This window comes from Toxotes jaculatrix, chromosome 3 (genome assembly GCF_017976425.1).
Source record: "Toxotes jaculatrix isolate fToxJac2 chromosome 3, fToxJac2.pri, whole genome shotgun sequence".
NCBI lineage: Eukaryota > Metazoa > Chordata > Actinopteri > Toxotidae > Toxotes > Toxotes jaculatrix.
In genome coordinates, this window is record NC_054396.1 from 172,003 (window position 1) to 193,831 (window position 21,829).

At 43.5% G+C, this 21,829-nt stretch overlaps 1 protein-coding gene and 1 non-coding gene across 2 annotated transcripts; both read right to left on the bottom strand.

Annotated features, from left to right (window-relative positions):
- Window positions 1-93: 93 nt before the first annotated feature.
- On the bottom strand, window positions 94-21,437 carry slc2a10 (solute carrier family 2 member 10). Its single transcript, XM_041032986.1, has 6 exons — window positions 21,354-21,437; window positions 13,758-13,836; window positions 9,500-10,777; window positions 9,058-9,180; window positions 2,178-2,313; window positions 94-2,013 (listed from the first exon to the last, which is right to left on the bottom strand). Exons 2-6 carry the CDS (start codon window positions 13,759-13,761, stop codon window positions 1,917-1,919), a joined length of 1,638 nt encoding a protein of 545 aa, XP_040888920.1. The 5' UTR covers window positions 13,762-13,836; window positions 21,354-21,437; the 3' UTR covers window positions 94-1,916.
- Window positions 4,134-4,206, bottom strand: trnal-caa. The gene has a single exon. It is a non-coding gene; the product is annotated as a tRNA-Leu (tRNA).
- Window positions 21,438-21,829: the final 392 nt, after the last annotated feature.

Consider the following 21,829-nt stretch of genomic DNA (forward strand, 5'->3'; position numbering starts at 1 on the left):
ATCAAAATTGTCTCAAAGCGCTTTACAGAGACCCAGAGCCTGACCCCAGAGCAAGCACTTAAGGCGACAGTGGCAAGGAAAAACTCCCCTATAGTCACCACAACCATCACCCCAAGGGCAAATGAGAAGCCAATGCGGCTTAAAAAACAGTCCTCAAAGAATGAACCTGTAATGTTATATCAAAGCAAATCAAAACAGAATCATGTGTGACCTGCAGGACTGATACTCCAAACAAAGCCATCTTAACCTGGGTGTAAAATAAAATGAACAGGACATATTCAAAGTTGTCTATTATCTTTTAAGATAATAGACACTTGGCTTCAGGCTCCACTGTGTAGAATTTATATTCCAAAATTTGAAAAGTATCAAGAGGATAAAAAGCAGTTCTTGAATGTTAAGAAAAATAAATCCCTCCTTTAATTGGGTTGACAAGTAATTTGCAACTATTAAAAAAATCCAACAACAGTGCCAAACAAACCAAATTAATAAAATTCATGTTTTTTTTATTTTTATTTTCACTTTATTTTATTTACTTGATTCTGATGATTAAGTTCTGTCCAGAGGAAATGACAGCTGTAGGCAATACAGAAGTAAAAATAAACTTTTCTCAGAGAAAGAAGTTTGAAATAAACATATGTAGTGCAATCTGAAATCCCCTGAGGGAGCCTTAGATGGGGCCTTTACACCAGTGGAGGTGGTGGAAGGAAGAAACTGTGAAGTGGCACCAACACCAACATAGAAGAGAAACAAAATAAGTCATTTGGTTTGAATTCTCTTCAGCTCAGATGATCACTGGGCAATAGGAAATATCACTGCAACAACAACAGTTCAGAAGTGGACCCTCAGTGTTGGGGGGGGGGTGGTTATCCACTGTATAGAGGAGCTTTTAAAAGCTGAAGTTGATCAAGTCCTACCTGAGAAACAGCTCACTGGCTTTGCTGTCATCAGCATCAATCACTCAGTAGGGGAGCAGATTTCGTATGATGACATTATTGATGATTTTGAATCAAGGAAGGCCAGAAAGGTCAGGTTTTAGTTTTAGTTTTAGTTTGCTGCTCTTAGTGCAATAGTGTTATAATTAGATTTCCTTTAGTGTGTTTTCATTTGTGGGATGAAGGAACTTCATTTCAATCAGGATTACACAGACATAAAATTTTTCATCTATGTTGTGTATACACTATTAGTGTAACACTGTGGGCCCAGGGAACACTGTAATTTCAAAACCTGTGTATGACCTGTACATATGGTTTTGACAATAAAGTTGACTTTGACTTGACTTCGACAGACAAATTAACACAAAGGCAGGAGCTTTATTCAATAAAGATTTTGGCATTGACACTGGTAGCAGTGGGGTGCTAGACATGTATGATGATAGAGTGCTATAAACAGAAGATCGGAGATCCCCCAAAAGTTAAAAAAAAAAAAAAAAAATTGGAATTTTAAAGGCCTTAGTGTGATGATGAAAATGGGCTGTCTGACCATTGTATTCCTGCCTGAACTTGCACTAAATGATTCAAAATGTAAGCGAATCCCAAAATGTCTTTTACAATAGCTTTCTGGAAAAGTTTTATCAGGAATAACAGATGTGGTCACAGTGCTGCCAGATAAATGCTAGAAATAACAAACATACTGTCCCAACAAATGAAAATAAGACCCATGTGCTAAAATTTTTTAAAATCCTAAAAGAATGTCAGTTGATGTGATCAACACTTAAACAACTAAGAAAACACATTTTATCCACACCATTCATAAAGAAAACAGAGAATTAAGTAAGTGTGACACAGTAATATCTACTTTCATTCATCAGCTATCAGGATTGCTCTGTCAGAGTGGGATGGATCGCTGTTCCTTCTCTTCAGTGCATGTAGTGAACACTTGTTTAGTGACGCTTTGTCAGTACGGCAGTTTTAAAGTATTCACCCTGAGGTGCTAACTTGACAGTGCACTCTCTGGTACTGTGGGAAAGTCTTTCTCTGGCTGATGCAGCCACAGGACTCCTCACTGTTGTAAAACCTGCAAAACAAGGCCAAGGACACACACATCTCTGTGTCAGCATGGTATCACACATGATAAGAGTAAAGCTTTAATGTCCCTGAGGGGTAATTTGGCTAACAACAAGCAGTCAATGACAGTAAATACATTTGTGTTTTAACAGACAAATGTAGCGTAGATCCCACCTGTTTAAACGCAGTTCGTTATCTATCTCCTCCAGAGTCTTCCCTTTGGTCTCTGGTAGCATGAAGTAGAAGAAAATCCCAGCTGCCACAGCAGTTATCCCATACACAAAAAATATCCTCGACAGACCAATGACATCTGATGAATAGAAACACAACAGAAACACTTCCTAAAACATGCCTAGAGTGAAAATGATTGCATCACTAACCCTCTCTACAAAATTATCTGGAAAAGGCCCTAAAGAGTATCAAAGTGTTTTAAATCACTTTTAGATGTATTGTTTTTTTCTACCTCCTTTTTAATATGTTTCAAAGTGATTATCCTATTTTCTCTCTCTTTTTTGGGGGGGGTTAGACTGCTCATAAATTTAAATTTATCCTTTATCTTATCTTATCTTGTAGAGCCTTTGCTCAGCAGACATTTTGTCCTGCCAGGAGGAGCTCAGGTGTTCACTTCAGTGTAAGGTGGTTCTGTTTAAATGAAGCTTCTCAGTAAGCCATGCCAGTAAGTGTTATATGTTATATTAGTCATATGTATTATGTATGTGATATGTATGCCATAATCATAATGTCTTATTAGTTACATTTGTGTTTCTTTAACCAAAAAGAGCTTTAATCAGCCCGACTAAGTCAAAACACCTGTGGGGTGTGCAGGGGCTTAAATTACTTAAATTATACAAATCAGTACATTTAAAAATACCGATTACACTTTTCTAAACCCACAGTACATTCACAAAACAGGCACTGTAAAAATTTCTGTTGGAGTCATAAGCAAATCAAAGAAATATAACCAATTACAGTGTTGTAAGCAAAAAGCAGTGAATAAAAATCAAGTGAAATGAGGGAAAGCTCTCTGACAAAAGTATGTCTTCAGAAGAGATTTAAAAGGCCCAGTTCATACATGGCTTTAACTTGCATCTTGTGTGATCTGAGCGCAAGCTGTCAACTTATGATCTAAGAACAGGTGTGAATGCACCAAGATACAGGACCAACGGCAATACTAAGACATCTGAAGGAGGTCTGGGCCTCATATGGCCACATTCTTTGAGCATGAATGTGTCCTGGGCCACACCGAAGGACCACCTACTCATCTGATGTCCTCTGCATAGGCGGAACTACATACTCATTCACATTCTCAGATCATGTAAACTGGCTTTGTCCATGATGTCTGGAAATTTTGAAAAGCCCTTACAGGTATATTATGAGTGAGACGTCTTCTGTGACTGGGACACGCAGAGGAATAGACCCAGTCATTACTCTGATTGAACTCTGTTTTTATTTCCAGTCCTATCCCCACACTGATCCATGGAGCAGGGTGTTTTAGCAGAATCCTCAGTCTCCACAGCTGGCTCCAGTCCTCCTTCAGTGCTCACAAGATAAGTGTTATTGATATTTTGAATCTATTTTGAAGACATTTTTCCCTCTTCAGGACTGATGGACTCCATCTTTAAACAGACGGTGCTAGTGACTAACTTGCAGCACCTCTGAACACCATTACAACAGGGGGTGGTCTTGCTGTTTTTTGTTGTTTAAGTTAGGTTTTAAGTGCCATCCTGTTACTTCAGAACAAGAAATATAATTTTATGTCCTTTGAAGATTTAAGTTTATCAGCAGCCAGGCAAATCTTACAAATTCTCTGATCTCTCTGATCCTGGATGTCCAAAAAATGTCCTTAAATTAAGTCTGAGGACCTGTCCAATCTTTCTAATTCCATAAGCTTTGTTGGTGCTAATCTTAGTAGTCTGCGTAAATAATATTATGCAGGTCTCTAGGAATTTATATTCCATGCTGACCTTCTTCATTTTATTGTTTTTACTTCCTCTGTTTTTACTTCATGTCATGTCATCATCTGCCGCTTATCTGGGTCCAGGCCCAGGTCGTGGGGGCAGCCCACCCAATTCACAATGCACCGAAGTCCTATGGCACCTCCACGGGTGGTGAGCCCATGGGAGGTGGTGCCACCCGGAGTGGGATTCAAACCCACGACCCTGAGAGGTTGAGTCTCATGCTCTACCAACTGAGCTAACCAGGCGGCTTGTTAAGAAAAGTGCGATATAAATATATTTTAGTGTTATAACAACAACACATTTGGTCTTTGCAAACAGAAGAGATGTTAAAGTATGTATATAGAGCAGGGAAGTGAGATACATTCTAATGTCAGATGTGAACTGACGTACTTAAAGCAGTCGACCTGACATACGTTCATCCCTGTTCTAGTCTGAACAGGGCAAAAGATCATGTTGACGTGATTTCCTCAGGCAGCTCTTTCCATAGCTTCAGGGCTTCAGGACTGAGTGCTCTTCAGCAGTCTTGGGAACAGATAAGACATAAGCCTAAGAGGTCAGATATATAGAGAGACCATGAAGAGCCTTAAACACAAAGTCAGAAGTAAGATCTTAAAATCTTAAATCATACTACAAGCCAGTGCAAATAGGCAGGATGCAGCTACCTCTCTCGGATCTTGTTAAAAGCCTGGCGGCTGAGTACTGTACAGTAGCTGATTAACTTGGCCAGTTGAGGACATTCAACCTCTTCACCCTGAAAAGCTCTCTGGTGGCTTTAACCTTATGTTCAGGATTGTTGTCCTGCTAAATGATGAAATGAATCCAGAGAATTCTAATGCTTTTAGCTGAGCCTGAGCAAAGAACCCTGCTGTTTGCCTCTGTATTCATCATTCATCAATAAATGTCAAGGTGCCAGGTCCACTCGCAGCCATACATGTCCAAACCATAACAGAAGAAGTACCACGTTTGACAGATGAGATGGTGGCTGTCATGACTAGCCCCTAAGGGGGTTGTTCTCTGAACTCTTTTGGACTTCTGAACTCTTGTTTAGTTTAAGTTTTGTTTATAGTTCCTGTTTTATTTTGAAATCCCTGCCCTTGTGTATCTTGTCTTGTTCTACTTCCTGTCTTTGTCTTGTTTCCCTCCTTCTGTGATTGTCTGCCCCGCCCTAATTGGTTCCACCTGGTTCCCCTTACCTATTGTGTATATATAGTCTGCGTTTCCCCTTGTCCAGTGTCAGTTCGTTATTGTCTCATGCTTTTGTCTCATGTTTTGTCCCATGCTTTTGTCTCATACCTTTGCCACGTCTCGTTCCTCGTCTTGCCTCTCGTATTGTTTCCCCAGTCAGGTTGTGTATTTATTTGTTACTTTGTTTCTTGTTTTGTTCCTGGTTTAGTCATTTTCCTCGTAAGAGTGATTTTGTGTTCTAGTTTTGGTAACTTTTGTTTTAGTGCCTTTTTCCCCTTTATGGGTGATCTTTGTTTGTTACTTTGTCCCGTCACTTTGCCTTCCTCCTCCGTGAGTGATTTTCTGTTGTTACTTTGTCCAGTTAGTTTTCCTCCTCCTCTGTGAGTGATTTTTTGTTTGTTAACTTTGTTTGAATAAATAACTATTATTTTTGACTACGTCTGTGGGGTCTTGCGTTTGGGTCCTAGTCCTTGCCTTCCCAAAGCCGTGACAGAACGAACCGACCAGTATGGACCCAGCAAACCCCATTTGTGTTGCTGATTTGAAGATCAAGCTCTTATCCATGTCGCAAGACCTTGCAGACATGAAAGAGATCAGTGGAGAGCTTTCAAATGTCTCCCGTCTTCTGGATTTTGTGCTTGAGTTCCAGCGGCCGCCCACAAGCAACTGGGCGAGGAATTTGGCCTGGAAATTGCTCCGACAGCTGGTTTTAGAAAAACTCTGGTTGGTGGAGTTGTTTCCAGAGCTAGCTGAACCTATGGGGGTGTCCCGATCAGATCCAGCTCTGGTCGACACCCAGGGTTTTGCTAAGGAACTTTTCAAGTGTCTTGGGGGTAAGGTAAACTCTCAGCCAGCCTCCCAGTCAGCTAGCCTCTGGCCTACTAGCCTCCAGCCCGTCTCCCCTGTCCCTGCATCGGGGATCGTGGCCATGTCTCCAGTCAGCAGCCCGGCTGACACTTGCCTCACGTCTCCCGTCAGCAGTCCGGCCGACGCTTGCCCCACGTCTCCAGTCAGCGGTCCGGTCGACTCCTGTTCCTTGTCTCCAGTCGGCGGCCTGGCTGACCCCTGCTTCACGTCTCCCGTCAGCAGTCCGGCTGACACTTGCTTCACGTCTCCTGCCAGCGGTCCGGCCGACTCCTGCCTCATGTCTCCAGTCAGCAGCCCGGCTGACACCTGCTTCATGTCTCCGCTCGGCGGCCCGGCTGATATCAGCTCCTTGCCTCCAGTCAGCGGTCCGGTCGACTCCTGTTCCTTGTCTCCAGTCGGCGGCCTGGCTGATCCCTGCTTCACGTCTCCCGTCGGCGGTCCGGCCGACATCAGTTCCTCGTCTCCCGTCAGCGGTCCGGCCGACATTTGCCCCACGTCTCTAGTCGGCAGTCTGGCTGACACCTGCTTCACGTCTCCTGCCAGCGGTCTGGCTGACATCAGGTCCTCGTCTCCAGGCGGCGGCTCAGCTGACACCTGCTTCACGTGTCCTGCCAGCGGTCCGGCCGACATCAGTTCCTCGTCTCCAGGCGGCGGCCCAACTGACACCTGTTTCATGTCTCCTGTCAGCGGCCCGACTGACACTTGCTTCACGTCTCCAGTCGGCGGTCTGGCTGACACTTGCTTCATGTCTCCGCTCGGCGGTCCGCCCGACATCAGCTCCTCGCCTCCAGTGGGCAGTCCGGCCGACTCCTGTCCCTCGCCTCCAGTCAGCGGTGCTGTCAGCAGCCCGGCCGACTTCTGCTCCTCGACACCTGCTCCACGCGCCCAGCTGGCGGTCCGGCCTACACCTGCTCCACGCTTCCTGCCGGCGGCCCGGTCGACATCTGCCTCACGTCTGCAGTCAGCGGTCCGGCCGACACCTGCTCCTCGACTCCAGCCGGCGGTCCGGCCGACACCTGCTCCACGTGTCCATTCGGCGGCACGGCCGACACCTGCTCCCCTACTCCAGTCGGTGGTCCGGCCAACACCTGCTCCACAACTCCTGTTGGCGATCCGGCCGACACCTGTTCCCCAGCCAGCTGCCTCCTCATCTCCGGAGGGGACTCGTCTTCACCCCCGTCGCCCTCCAGCCTCACCTCCAGTGGTGGCTCGCCTTTGCCGCCGTCGTCCTGCATGTTGGCTATCTGAGCTTCTTCACCTGTCTGGTCATTCTCCCAAGCGCCATCACCTGTCCAGCCTAGTGGTCGGCCTCCCCAGCGTCTTCACCAGTCTGTCTGGCCTCTGGGCTGTCCGCCTGAGGTCACCTCATCTGCTCCAGTTCAACCTTCAGGTCGTCCACCTGAGGTCTCCTCTCCTGCCCTGGCTCAACCTCCAGGTCATCCGCCTGAAGTTTCCTGCCCTGCCTGGGTTTGGCACCTAGGCCGTCCACCTGAGGTCTCTTGCCTCTCTCACCAGCTCTCTGATTGCTGGCCCCTGACTCCCTCCTCCAGACCCCCTCCGCCCACCCTGTGTAATACAACGGGTCTGACTAAGGGCCGTCTGGTATCCGGCCCTTTAGGGGGGGGTACTGTCATGACTAGCCCCTAAGGGGGTTGTTCTCTGAACTCTTTTGGACTTCTGAACTCTTGTTTAGTTTAAGTTTTGTTTATAGTTCCTGTTTTATTTTGAAATCCCTGCCCTTGTGTATCTTGTCTTGTTCTACTTCCTGTCTTTGTCTTGTTTCCCTCCTTCTGTGATTGTCTGCCCCGCCCTAATTGGTTTCACCTGTTGCCCATTGCCTTGTGTATTTAAGTCTCGTCTTTTCCCTGTGTTCTTGTCGGTTCGTTTGTGTTCCATGCCCAAGTCTGTGTTCCATGCCCATGTCCGTCTCCATGCCTGAGTCTGCGCCATGCCCCTGTGTTTGTTCATGTTCCTGTGTCTTGCGTTTTCCCCCTCATGGACTTACCTCGGTTTCTTTTGTTTCAAGTAAGGACTTTTGTATTTTTGTTTAGTTTTGTTCCTTGGTGTTTTTTCTCCCAAGTGGATGAGTTTTGGTTGTCTGAGTTTTGTTCCCTTGCCCTGGACTCTTCCAGTGAATTTTGGTTTATTAAAAGACTTTTAGTTCCACCTTTCTGCCTGTCTTGAGGGTTCTTGCGTTTGGGTCCTAGTCCTTGTTCTCCATAGTCGTGACAGTGGCTTTGGGTCATGAACTGTTCCTTTTTCCCCCCACATTTTTCTCATTTCGATAGAGAATCGTTTCTGTTTCATCAGTCCACTGAATTTTAATTTTGCATGTTGAACTGGATCATGACTGTCTTTTTTGAGGCTTACCAGGGGTTTGCATCTTGTAGTGAATCCTCTGAGGTTTTGGTCATAAAGTCTTGGTATTTCAAAGCAGAGTCCATTTTTTTACAAATTTACATGACAGACATTCTGAGTTGTCAGAATGTCTGTCTTGGCACTACCTAATTTCACCGTCTCTTTTTATGTTTGCACTATAACCTACACTATTTTTCTCAATCGTCTGAATATATATTTATAATAGTCTGAATATATATTTATATATATGTAAATAGTTATATAGTTATCTTTTTGCACTACCCAAATTCAGGCTGACCCATTGCACCATTAGTAACTGGGGAAAAAAATTGTTGTTCCATTGGTTGTGTGTTGTTGTTGTTTTTATTGTTGTTTTGTTGTTGTACTGCATGAGAGCAAGAAAAACCGGAGTCAAATTCCTTGTTTGGATGTACAAACTTTGTATGTACAAACTTGGCCAATAAATCTGATTCTGATTGTCAAGCAAGAAAAACCACAAATGTAATTAATCACTTTGGTTGGGTTCCATGTGTCTATTCCAGTTATGGTTGGGATTGTTATTGGTGTCTTGCTTACTGAAAAATGTAAATGGAACAGAACCATCACCAGTGTTATTAGCCAGACCTACGTTTTTCCTAATGTGACTAATCGAAAGTCTTCAACAAAAAGGGTGTATGGGAACTCACCGATAACATCCAAGAAAGTGAATGTGACCAAGAGGTTGGCTGCCCAGTTGAAGCAGTTGGTGAAGGCGAACGCTCTTCCTCTGACAGCAACTGGAAATATTTCACTCAGGAGAAGCCAGGTCACTGGTCAAAGACAAAAAAGAAACTGCTGATTTCCTGGTTTTAATAACCAACCACAAAGGGTGGAACTGTTTGCTGGATAAGGTTATTTTAAAGACAGTAATGCTGCACTAGGCATGCTACCAGTTACAAAATACTTGATGATTTATGCTGACAGTATGGTTGTTTTTAAATGTATTTCTAAAAAATTGTGCCTCTCTGAGTGTAGCTTTAAATAAATATGAAAATGAATGAATAAAAGCACTTGAACTTTTAAACTATTATATTAAACTATATAAACTATTTAAACTCTGAAAAACCCATTTTGAGTGAATATACAAACTTGGTCCAAATCCAACGGCGTATGCACTGACAACAGCCATCATACACAAGAGAATGATCCAGTTCACAACTGTGCCATAGATGCTGGAGGAAGACTCTGGGGCAGGTTCCAAGGATTTTAGTCCAACTTTATCATATATATTTTTATCTTGTGTATTGTTATTAAAAAGCTTGTGGCTCTCATCAAAAGGTGTGTCAAAAACTGACATATTACCATTAGTTAAATGAGCTAGATTTGTTATGTTAACATTGAAATCTTCAGAATTACAAGGCCTTTTAGCATTCATCAGTGAATGTCCACTGAGGAGTCCAATGGTTATCAAACACAGTGCCATAACAGAGCATCCACTGATGAGCAGAGGCCTCCTGCCCACCCTGTCTGAAAGCACCATCGAGATCAGAGTGGCAATCACTTTAACCAACCCCAAGCCCACAGATGCCAGCACGGCCGAGGCATTGCTCTGAAACCCCACTGAGTGTAAGATGGTGGAGGCGTAGAGGAGCATGTTCGGCTGGCCTGTGAACTGCTGAAAGAGCACCAGTCCAAGCCCAATGACAGTCCGAGTCCTCATGTTGTCTTTACGCTGGATTAAGTACATGTTGTTGTACTTAACCCTCTTGTTGTCCTTCCTGGAGCCCACTTTTAAGTCATCTGCTTCTTGGGTTTCAATGGAACTCCTGAGGTCTCTTTCAGACTGACAGTAATTGTAGCTTATTGATTCCTTAGCGCTGGATGGAAGACCCCAGATACAGACCAGCTGAACCAAAGTGGGAACTACAGCAAATCCAAACATCCACTTCCACCCTCTCCTGCAGTCAGAAAGGATGTAGTTGATGGCATAAGCTGCCAGGATGCCAACAGTGATCCCACCTTCATACAGTGTTACTAGGAAGCCCCTGCGATCTGGGGTAACCATCTCAGACACAAAGATGCAGCAGGACATTGAGGATATACATGTGGCAAAGCCTACTGTGATCCTGCCAACCACCAGCGCAGGGAAGGAACTGATGAGCAGGACCAGGCTGCCGGTCAGGATCAGGATGTTGCTGAGGAGGATGGCGTTCCTGCGGCCATGACGGTCGATCAAGCAGCCACCCACAGTGGAGGCTAGCAGAGCTCCAATCAACAGAGAACTGACCAGAGCCTCCTGCTGGACACATGAGAGGCTGAACTCTGCCTTCAGCTGCAACAATGCACCTGAGATGATGCCCAGCTCATACCCAAAGACCAGACCACCCAGAGTGGACACCACACTGGCCAATAGGAGGAGGGACCAACCTAGGAAAAAGGAGAAATTCAGGTTTATATTTTGAGATAAACCAAAAACAAACCTTTAGAAACCAAAGTAATCTCTATAGTGAATTTATGATTTTTTTATGTTTCAACCTGATGGAATTTTTATTAGATCATCATAAATACTTTTCTGTGTGATTGTCAAACACCATCTTGACATACATACCCAAATGTATGCCAATGTCAAGGCTAGGGGTGCTAGTCAGTACAATTTCCTGATTCGATTCGATTACGATTATTGAGGTCTTGATTCGATTACCAATCGATTATTGTTTCCATTTGACAACAGCAACCCAAAATACACCATAAACGTAATGCACCATTAAAAAATCTGTCAGCCGCTGAATTATTCAACATTTTTTTTGAGAAACATCTCAAAGCACCTTCAGTATTGTATAGTATAGCTGTAACTTCCAATTTAGTTTTTTCTTTTTTTTAACTCGTTTTAGATGTACTTTTACTGAGGTTAATTTTGTCATCACACGAACAAGTACGTTGATTCGGTGGAATGACAGGCTTCAGGTGGTTGTCTTTAGCCCACTCAGCCTCCTCTGGATGGAAGCGCGACATGTGAGCCCTCATCCATCCATCCGTTTTCTATACCGCTTGATCCGTCAGGGCCGCGGCAGAGCTGGAGCCTATATCAGCTGACTATGGGCAAGAGGCGGGGTACACCCTGGAGCAGTCACCAGTCAAAGTCACAGGGCCGACAAGCAAAGACAGATAACTACACACGCACACAATCACCTAGGGACAGTGTAAAGTAGCCAGTTAACCTAATGTGCATGTTTTTGGGATTGTGGGAGGAAGTCGGAGTACCCGGAGAAAACCCACGCAGGCCCAGGGAGAACATGCAAACTCTGCACAGAGGAGCTCAGACCGGGGTTCAAACCTGGAGCCCTCATGATACCACAGTACTTTAGCTTAGTGCAGCAAAGTTTGCAGACAACGTACATCCCTTTGGCGTATTTGGAACTCCTGCCATGAAAACCAAAATGCATCCACACGCTCGCTGTTAGCCCAGATGGAGCTGGATGGATTGATTGGTCGTCATTTAATGGTTTTTCTTCGTCCATTTCACACGCCTCTCGTCTTGCTAGGATAGTAAACTCATTCTCTGGCTCTGTTACAGGGTGTTTTGTTGTGACTGTTAGTCAACAGCTCCGCTTTGCGGTTAATCCTGTATGAGAGCCAGTAACTGGAGAGTCACTGCTGTGTATTAAAAAAAAAATTGATCTTCGGAAATTTAATAATTGACTCATAATCGTCCAAAATACAATTGTGATTTATCAATAATCATTTTTTTTCACCACCCCTAATCAAGGCACTGCTTAATTGTTGTATATATTGTATAACAATATTTAATCTTCTGAAAACTCTTTTAACTCAGCACAGTGTTAAGGGTAAGGTCTGTGCTGAGGCCTATTCAAAGAGCAAGATATGGGGGATGCCATTGACATTACTATCCATCCAGTCAGATAATGTTTGAGTGATCTGAACAGATAAGGAGTTGAGGTATTTTTGTAGTCATTGCAATATATAATGGACATGATACGTAGGGAAAGCCACAGCATGTCTAGCTGATTTATTTTTGAATGTTGAGCATCTTTTTTGAGGGGAATCCTGTCAGTAGCAGCCGGAGCAGCAGAGACGTTTGGACAGGTAACTCCTCAATCTGACATATATATATACACTCCAGGAAGAGAGCAGATTCCTGCTTGAACATGTGCAGTGGTGAGGTTTTTGATTTAAAAGCAGTTATTGTTATGATACTCAAGGTAGGGGAGCAGCTAAACTCAGTCATAATTGTTCTCTCACTTCAGGCAGAGCTGACCAGAAACATGGTGGCCAAGTTTCAGACAGAAGGTGAAAAGAGATGCTGCAGCAATGTACAGTATGAGAAAAATATGTTTCTTTAACATTAAACTATGTAAACCAATTCAAGTAGACCCCCAAAATAAAAGTATGAATCTGTACATTAGCATAATAAGAGCACTTCAAGGACCCAACACACCCTGGCATCGCAGAGCCATCCACTCACACACACACACACACAAACAGACTGAAAAACATCTTCTTTCTTGACTAGTACTGTCACTGCTCCATGTTTACATATATATGCAATAACATTTACTGGTATACAGTTCTAAATCCTGCTGTTATTTTTTTTTCAGTCTATCTTATCATTTATGTGTGTGTCTGTATGTTGGTGGGTCATGCAAAATTTGCATTTCAATACTTCATTCATGCACTGACTCTAATATATGTATACAACATAGTAGGACAATACGGTCACTTAACATGCATGTTGTACTTGGCTGTCGAGAATCTTTAATTCATACAGTATATATATATTACCTTTGAAATAATATAAAATAGCATAATATTCCTCACAGTCCTATGCAAATAAAGAAAATCAAGTCAGTGATGTCCGTAGATTTGCTGTGTTTTTGATGTCTTTCGTCAAAGCTGGCACTATTCAGTCCAGTTATATTAAATCAGCTACAAGTACATCCAATCTCTGGATGTTTTTACATTTATCTACAGTACCTATCATATTTTAGTTTGTTTCCACATGAATGATACACATTTGTTACTCCAGCTGCTCTGCAGCTGTTCATCACATTACCTCTGAGTTTTTTATGATCAGGATCTATTGACAGAAATGCAAATGAGGCAGACCAGAATACAAGTGAAGGCTGCTGAATCTCTGTCAGTTTTCCGTTCATATATGGATAAATTCACCTTGTACATACAGTACATACATAAAACAGAGTTCAATGTTTTTTGTACATTTGACTGATTTACATTGCCCGTCTAAATGTAGTTTCAGAGACTTCAACAAAATGTCTTCATGCATTTCATACATCTGTTACTTACATAAATTAAAAATCAACTGTTTGCAGAGTAACGTTTACAAAAACTGTTATAGAATGAAAGAAAAAACTCTTTACAAACCACTTACCCATTGCTTCAGCGCTGTTATGTATACATTTCTGTCAGGCTGTGCAGGGTTGTATTGGTTTCTTCTTAGAAGACAACCTCTGTAAAATATAAGAAAAACATAAAACAATAATAATATTAATAACAAAAACAAAAATAATATAGACAGTGTCCAGTTCCTGTGGTGATCTCCTGATCCAGCACCCACAGGGAATCTTGTGTTGATCACAGAAAAGAGTCTGTTGCAGCCCCATCACCATGACAACTCTCTCGTTGATTTCCATGATTTCATTAGGGAGTCCACTTGAGATGGGCTCAACAAAGTGCATGTTGTTTAGAAACCAGTTAGCTTGTTTAGTCTTACATTGTATTATGCAGTGGTGGAAAAAAGGTTTTCGGACACCCCATGCATTTGTGATACATTGTATTAACAACATAGACTGTATAAAACATGGACGTAGCACCCGTGACGTCACCCATTGGTTTCGGAGAGTCGGTTTTATGACCAAATCATGGGTATTTGACTCTAATATATATATACAACATAGTAGGACAATACGGTCACTTAACATGCATGTTGTACTTGGCTGTCGAGAATCTTTAATTCATACAGTATATATATTAACTTTGAAATAATATAAAATAGCATAATATTCCTCACAGTCCTATGCAAATAAAGAAAATCAAGTCAGTGATGTCCGTAGATTTGCTGTGTTTTTGATGTCTTTCGTCAAAGCTGGCACTATTCAGTCCAGTTATATTAAATCAGCTACAAGTACATCCAATCTCTGGATGTTTTTACATCATCTTGGATTTCAGAGTGTACTTTCCATATTTGGCAAAGAGGCGGTTACTCTACGGGTCAGCAGGGGTCAGCTGGCCGAGAACCCGGCCACTTAGCTCAGAGAAACCGAGCTAGCCTAAGGCTAATCAGCTAATCAGCTAGGCTAACAAGCTAAGCGGCAACTACACGCATCCACCACATGACAGTCCCCGAGACCGACCCGACAAGCTTGACCCCGTACGACCACGACACACAGCATACAACAGAGATCATAATGTTGCTGCTGTGTTTTAAACATGACTTTTTCAGATAGAGAGGTTTTAAGTGGAGCTGCAGGGTTTGGTGGAGGTGTGGGGGGAAATTTATTTCTAGCCTATTATTTAACTGTGAAACAATCATTATTATTTCATATCAATAAAATATATTAAAACGTTAAAACATTATTATTGTCATTATTATTAATAAAAAATATGAGAATAATAATACTAATATATTAAATAATATATTAAAATGTTTAATATTAATATTTACCGGCTTTCACTGCTGCCTCCACCCACTATCCACTTACAGTTACAGCAGCACACAAACAGAAGCCGCTTACTGACAGAGCTGCTCCATCCATGCAATGTCGGACTTTTTAAACAGAAAAATGAGACGAAATAAAATTGTAGCCTACTATTCCCGCAATAAACGGACTCTGAGAGCACGGAACACACCGCAACAGCATTGCTAACATTAGCTGCTCCGATCCTCTATCTGCATCAGCAGCGACCATATATCGGCAATTAAGTCATAAGCCAGCTGCAAAATATGCTAATTCATGCTAATTACTGCAAACATCCAGGTAAAATAGTGAGAAATTTACTTTCCGAAAAAACTGCAACACAGACTCCTTTGAAGGTCGGTTAGTAAAGTCTACACTGCAACAAGCCATATTGTCACAAAAACCTATCCGAACATTGGCAAACAAACACGGACACTGCAGCTCCTGTCAACCGCTGGAGGTAGCTGGAGGCCTCTGGATGTAGCCGGCTAACCCAGTCGATGCTTCAGCAAAGAGCTAACTGCTAGTGCCTGTCTATGGAGCTATCACTCAACGTAACCACGCCCTAATTTATATAAGAATTTTAAGCCTAAAGAACACTAAAACGGTTGTAGTACAAAAATTTTTTTGGAGTATTGTGGTACCACTGACCCACTAATGAAGATCATCCTTTTTATTGAAGACAATTTTTTGTTAGGGTGCTTTGTGTTTATATAAAGCCAGCACATTTGTTCTTCAGATCAAAAATGGCTAAAACAAGGAACTTAACACAAGAAACATGCCTAAAGATAAGGATTCTCAGCCAGGAAGGGTACAGCTGCCGCCAGATAGCCAGAAAGTGATGCAGTCCTTCAGCAGTTAGACACTGCAGAAATATAAACAAACAAACAGCTTGGAAGACAAACCAAGATCTGGGCATCCAAGAGTGTCCAAGAGTGAGAAATGACCGCATCCTGATCTGCATGTGCAGGGAAAACAGCCGAATTACATCACGTGAGCTTCAGCAACAGTGGTCAAACCAAACTGGTATCCAGTGTTCCACCCGCACTATGCGTGACTGACTCCTACATCGTGGCTTAAGGTCCTGCAAGGCTGTTAAGAAGCCCCTGATCAACAAGAGGCAGAGGTTAGCTCGGTGCCGCTGGGCCCAAGCACTCAAGGACTGGACATCCAGGAACTGGAAGAAGATTCTGTGGTCGGATGAGTCCAGTTTCCAGCTTAATGCTGCTCGTGCTAATGTGAGGGCACACAGAAGGCCAGGTGAGGCATTATCTCCAGCATGTACAGTACCTACTGTCAAGCATGGTGGAGGCAGTATCATGGTTTGGGGATGTATGAGTGCTGCTGGCGTTGGTCACCTCACTGTCTGTGATGGCACATTGAACTCTGCTGAGTATTGTGCCATTCTTCAAACCCACATGCTCCCTTCTGCACATACACTGTTCCGTTGATGTCGAAACTGGATGTTTCAGCAAAATAATGCCCCTTGCCACGCATCCAGGTCAAGTAGAACTTGGCTGCAGGAGCACAATATCCAGGTCTTAGTGGCCAGCTCAATCCCCAGACATGAGCCCCACTGAAAATCTTTGGTGGATTATCAAAAAGTCTGTTTCAATGCAGAAACCAAAGAATTTGGGAGAATTAAAAGCAGTAATTCAAGAAGAATGCCGGCGTACCACCAGTGGTCCAAATGTACTAAAGTCGTGGCTCCAGAGGGGAACAAAAAGGACAAAATCTGTGGATCAGGAGGAGGATATTTCAAGCAGCCTGGACGACAGTGTTAACGTTAGCAGCTACATCAGTAGTGGGAGTGAAGTGATCACAGCACCGGTAGCTGGCTGCAAAAAGCGCAAAACAGTACGGAAATATGACCCGAGTTATATCAAACTTGGATTCAGCTGGAGCGGGACAGAGGAAGACCCAAAGCCACAGTGTGGTGGTATGTGGTGATGTTCTCAGTAATGAATCCATGAAACCATCGCATCTCAAATGGCACCTCACAACCAAACACACGGTAAAGACAAATCAGTGGACTTCTTTGTACATAAACGGGATGAACTGCAGCAGTCTAAATGCACAATTCAGTCCTGTGTTAGCCCCCGCATAGCCTCCGCATAGCGAAAGCCAGAAAGCCGCACACAAGTGGTGAACAGCTGTGTCTACCATTAGCTAAAGAGATGGTACACATTATGTGTGGCGAGAAGGTCGCCAAACAGTTAAATTTGGTGCCACTTTCAAATGACACAGTGTCGCGGAGAATAGGAGCCATGGCAGATGACATTAGAAGGACACTGACTGAACACATTAAAAGTAATCACTATTATTCCATCCAACTAGACGAGACTACTGATGTTGCAGGTTTGGCCAATTTACTGGTTTATGTCAGATATGAGCATGATGGTGCAGCTCAGGAGGACTGTTCTGTTAACCACTGCAGACCAAAATCACAGCAGAGCACATATTCTAGCTCCTGAACATGTTTGTTCAAGAAAATGGGCTTGATTGGAAAAAGTGTGTTGGAGTCTGCACAGACGGTGCCAGGGCAATGATTGGTCAGCACAACGGAGTAGCAGCTCGAATTCGCGAGGTGGCACCAGAAATGCGATGGACTCACTGCAACATCCATCATGAGGTACTGGCAGTGAAGAAGATGCCTGACGAGTTGAAGTTTGTGCTGGACTCGGCTGTGAAGATTGTAAACTTTATTAAGGACCGGCCAATGCATTCACGCCTGTTCAGTGTGCTCTCTGAAGAGATGGGCAGCGAGCACATCCAACTCTTGCTTCATATGGAAGTAAGGTGGCTATCAAGGGGAAAGGTGCTTTTGAGGCCTTTCAAGCTGCACAGAGAGGTCCAGATGTTCTTACAGGACACAAACTTACCCTTGTCAGATGTTTTGAAGATGCTGTGTGGCTCAGTCAACGCTCAGCTTGGCAGGGGATTAAGAACATGGCTGCTGTAAATAATACACACACCACTCACAAGACCATCCAGGTGGAAGGCAGCAGCCCAGCGTCCCTCCCCAACGACCTCAACTCCTTCTTTTCCAGATATGAAACAGACAACACCACCAAAACAGAATCCTTTATCTCCTCCCTCGCTAATGCTGAAGTGGAATTATCCTTCAGCACAGAGGAGGTGGTAAGAGCTCTGAAAAGGACCAAAACAACCACAACACCTGGTCCTGACAATATCAGTGGACATGTCTTACGGCACTGTGCAGAGCAGCTGGGAGGCGTGTTGCAGCTGCTGTTCCAGAGATCCATCGACAGTAGCACAGTTCCGCAGCTATGGAAGCATTCTACAGTGGTCAGCGCTCGACTGCTCTTTGCAGATTTCTCCTCTGCATTCAACACCCTGCAGCCACACATCCTTGCAGAGAAATTACACCGCCGTTTCCACCTGCCGGAGCAACTAATCCGTTGGGTCATAAACTTCCTGACCAACAGATCACAGAGAGTGCTGGTCAATAACATCCTCTCAGACCTCATCTTCACCTCCAATGGCTCCCCTCAGGGCTGTGTCCTCTCTCCACTGCTTTTGATTCTATACACCGATGACTGCAGGTCCACCCTGCAGTCATCTGGTTAAGTACGCTGATGACACAGTTCTCCTGTCCCTGCTCTCAGGGCGCTCTCACCACCATGGCCCAGCACTCCAGCAGTTTGTGGACTGGTGCGACAACTCTGCACTGGAGCTGAATGTGGAGAAAACAAAGGAGATGGTGGTGACCTTCTCTAGGAGGCAGAGGGAGCTGGCTACAACATCTGTCAGCACAATTCACGGGAAGCCAGTAGAGATAGTGGAGGAGTACAAATATCTGGGAACGATATTTGACAACTCCTTCACTTTCACTGCTAACACAGAGGAGATCCTCAGAAGATGCCAGCAGCGACAGTGCCTACTGAGGAAACTTAATTCCTTTGGGGTCAAAAGCACCATACTGAGGACATTCTACCACTCCTTCATAGAGAGTGTCATGACATTCTCTATAACCTGCTGGTTGCAATCCATCTCTCTTCAGAACAGGAACCGTCTGCAGAACACAGTCAAGGTCTGCTCTAAAATCATTGGTCTTCCACTCAGATCACTGAATACAGTGTGTGAGCAGCAGACACTGAGGACAGCACACAGAATCTTGCAGGACCCCTCACACGCCTTGTTCCCAGCGTTCATATGGCTCCCCTCAGGTCGCCGGCTCTGCTGCACCAGATGCAGGACTCAAAGGAGAAAGACAACCTTCATTCCCAGAGCTGTGCTGCTCCTCAAGTCACTGCCCACCCACTCCTCTCGAACTGTGATTCCCTCCCACCACACACAACACTCTAACCTGCTATCACAGCACATTCTGAGTTTTAATTCTATTGTTTATTTTTTTATTCCTTGCCATCTATTTATTCCATGCTATTTTTGTGTTGTGTGTAACTGTTCACGTGCCTTGAATTGCCCCCCCAGGGGACAAATAAAATTATTGATTGATTGATTGATTGATTGATACTTATCAGACATTTTCTCTCATTTAAATGAACTGAATTTGGGACTACAGGGACTCTCCATCAGTGTGTTTGATGTGCAGGACAAAATTAATGCACTGCTTAAAAAGCTGGAGTTGTTCGAAATCAAAATCAAGGCAGATGATGTTTCAGCTTTCCCTGCTTTGGATAGCTTTTTGTCTGACAATGACGGAGTCAAGATGGAGTCAAGGAGAATATTGTTGCACACCTTGTCTCACTCAGACAACAGTTCCGGGAATATTTCCCAGTGATGGCCAAAGGGAACAACTGGATGAGAAATCTGTTCAATATCAAAACCTTGGAAATAACAAAAACTTCACTGTTGGTGAGCAGGAAAGTTTAATAGACTTGTCTTGTGATGAAACATTGAAGACTGCTTTCAGAAAGCAGCCACTGTTTGGTTTTTGGGTTAAGCAACACAGTGAGTACCCTGCACTTTCAGATAAGGCAGTGCGCTTTCTCCTTCCTTTTGTGACCACATATCTGTGCGAGAAAGGCTTCTCTTCACTTGCCGCCATAAAAACAAAATACAGAAGCAGGATGGATGCTGAGCCCAACCTAAGACTGAAACTTGCCTCAACTGACCCAGACATTAAAGGACTGTGTGTACAGAGGCAGGCACACCCTTTGCATTAGGCCTATAAGAGTTAGATTATTTGCCAAAGTGCTGTTTTTGAAGTATAGTTATTTCTTTTTTACTGAAATGCAGTTATTATTGTTTTCACATGCTCTGTGTGTCTGTGTGTGTGTGTGTGTGTGTGTGTGTGTGTGTGTGAGAGAGAGAGAGAGAGAGAGAGAGAGAGAGAAATGCAGTGTGTGAATGAAATATAGGAGAGTTCTTCATAAAAGAGAGTTCTAGTACCAATGTGTACAATGTAGCTGTGGCTGTCAAAGGTCACAATAAATAATATTTTTATGAGGAATAAATTTGCTTCCTGTGTGCATTTTGAGCTGAATAGGGTAGGCCTACGCTACTGTATTTTAACATCGGCCATAGTGGTGGTACTTGGAGAGCCAAATATTTTCTTCGGTGGTACCTGATGTAAAAAGTTTGAGAACCACTGCCCTAATCAATTTTGTGTCAATTATGATCAGTGCATTTGTTTTTACTCTGATACTTGTCCCTTTCTATTACAGTAACAAGGTTTATGTAGCACTTACAGCAAGCTTAAAATGTGCTTTATATCAATGCAACAAACTACAAGACAGACAGCTGTCACGCTGAAAAGTATCAATATACAGTATATACAATATATACAATAGCATCAGTAATGTTACTGCGTGTACATGTAAGCTGTGTTTTATTGTTGTGGCAAGTCAAAGGCGAACCACACAGCTATTGTAGATATTGTTGTGTAGTTTAATCTAAGTTATAGCGATGCACCGTATTTTGAAGCTTTTTATGTGTTTTGTATGAAAATCTGTAACAGCTGTAGTGAAAGAAAAAAACAATGTTTCAATCTGAACTGTCGCGGAATATAAGTATAAAGCGGCATTACATGGAAATACTCTAAACTGTACCCTGATTGAGTAAATGTACTTCGTTCCAGTTCATCACTGGGTCTATCCCAGCAGCCTTGTCCTTTGGTTTGAGCAAGAAAACAAAATTCCTAACAAATCCTCTGTCCAGCCCGTACAGACACGTCCAGACCCGTTATTCAAACCGGGACAGACTGATGCAGTAGTCTGCTCCATCGCTCTTTCTAACGTTGTACTGAAGTCTGAAGTTTCCTCGATACAATGAGGAGGACCTCCGGGGAAGAGAAACGGACTCACCATTAGCAGCAGAGCCGAATAAACAGCTGAAGATGCTCCTGCTGGCACTCCAGGAAGTTAGAGCTACGTGGCAGCCGTGTCGAGTTGCATGGTGAGAAACTTCTTGGCGAAGTTTTGACGCCAGAGGTCGACAACTGTCCACCTCCCCCCTCCCCCAGGAAGGAAAGTCCCGGAGAGGAGGCTGAGCACACACCACCCACGGCATTTAATTCAGCGCATTTCAGTTCGGTTCAGTTCAGCTCAGTTTCATTTCAGTTCAGTTCACTTCAGTTTAATTCAGCTTTATTTCATTTAATTAAACCCAGTCCAGTTCAGTTCACTTCAATTTAATTCATTCTAATTTAATTTAATCCAATTAATTTCAGTTTCAATTCATTTTAATTTCATTTAATTCACTTCAGTTTATGGCGCCAAATATTAACTGAAGGCTCCTTACAGACTAAGGTAAGGGTCTGACAGTGTTACAGAAAACCAAC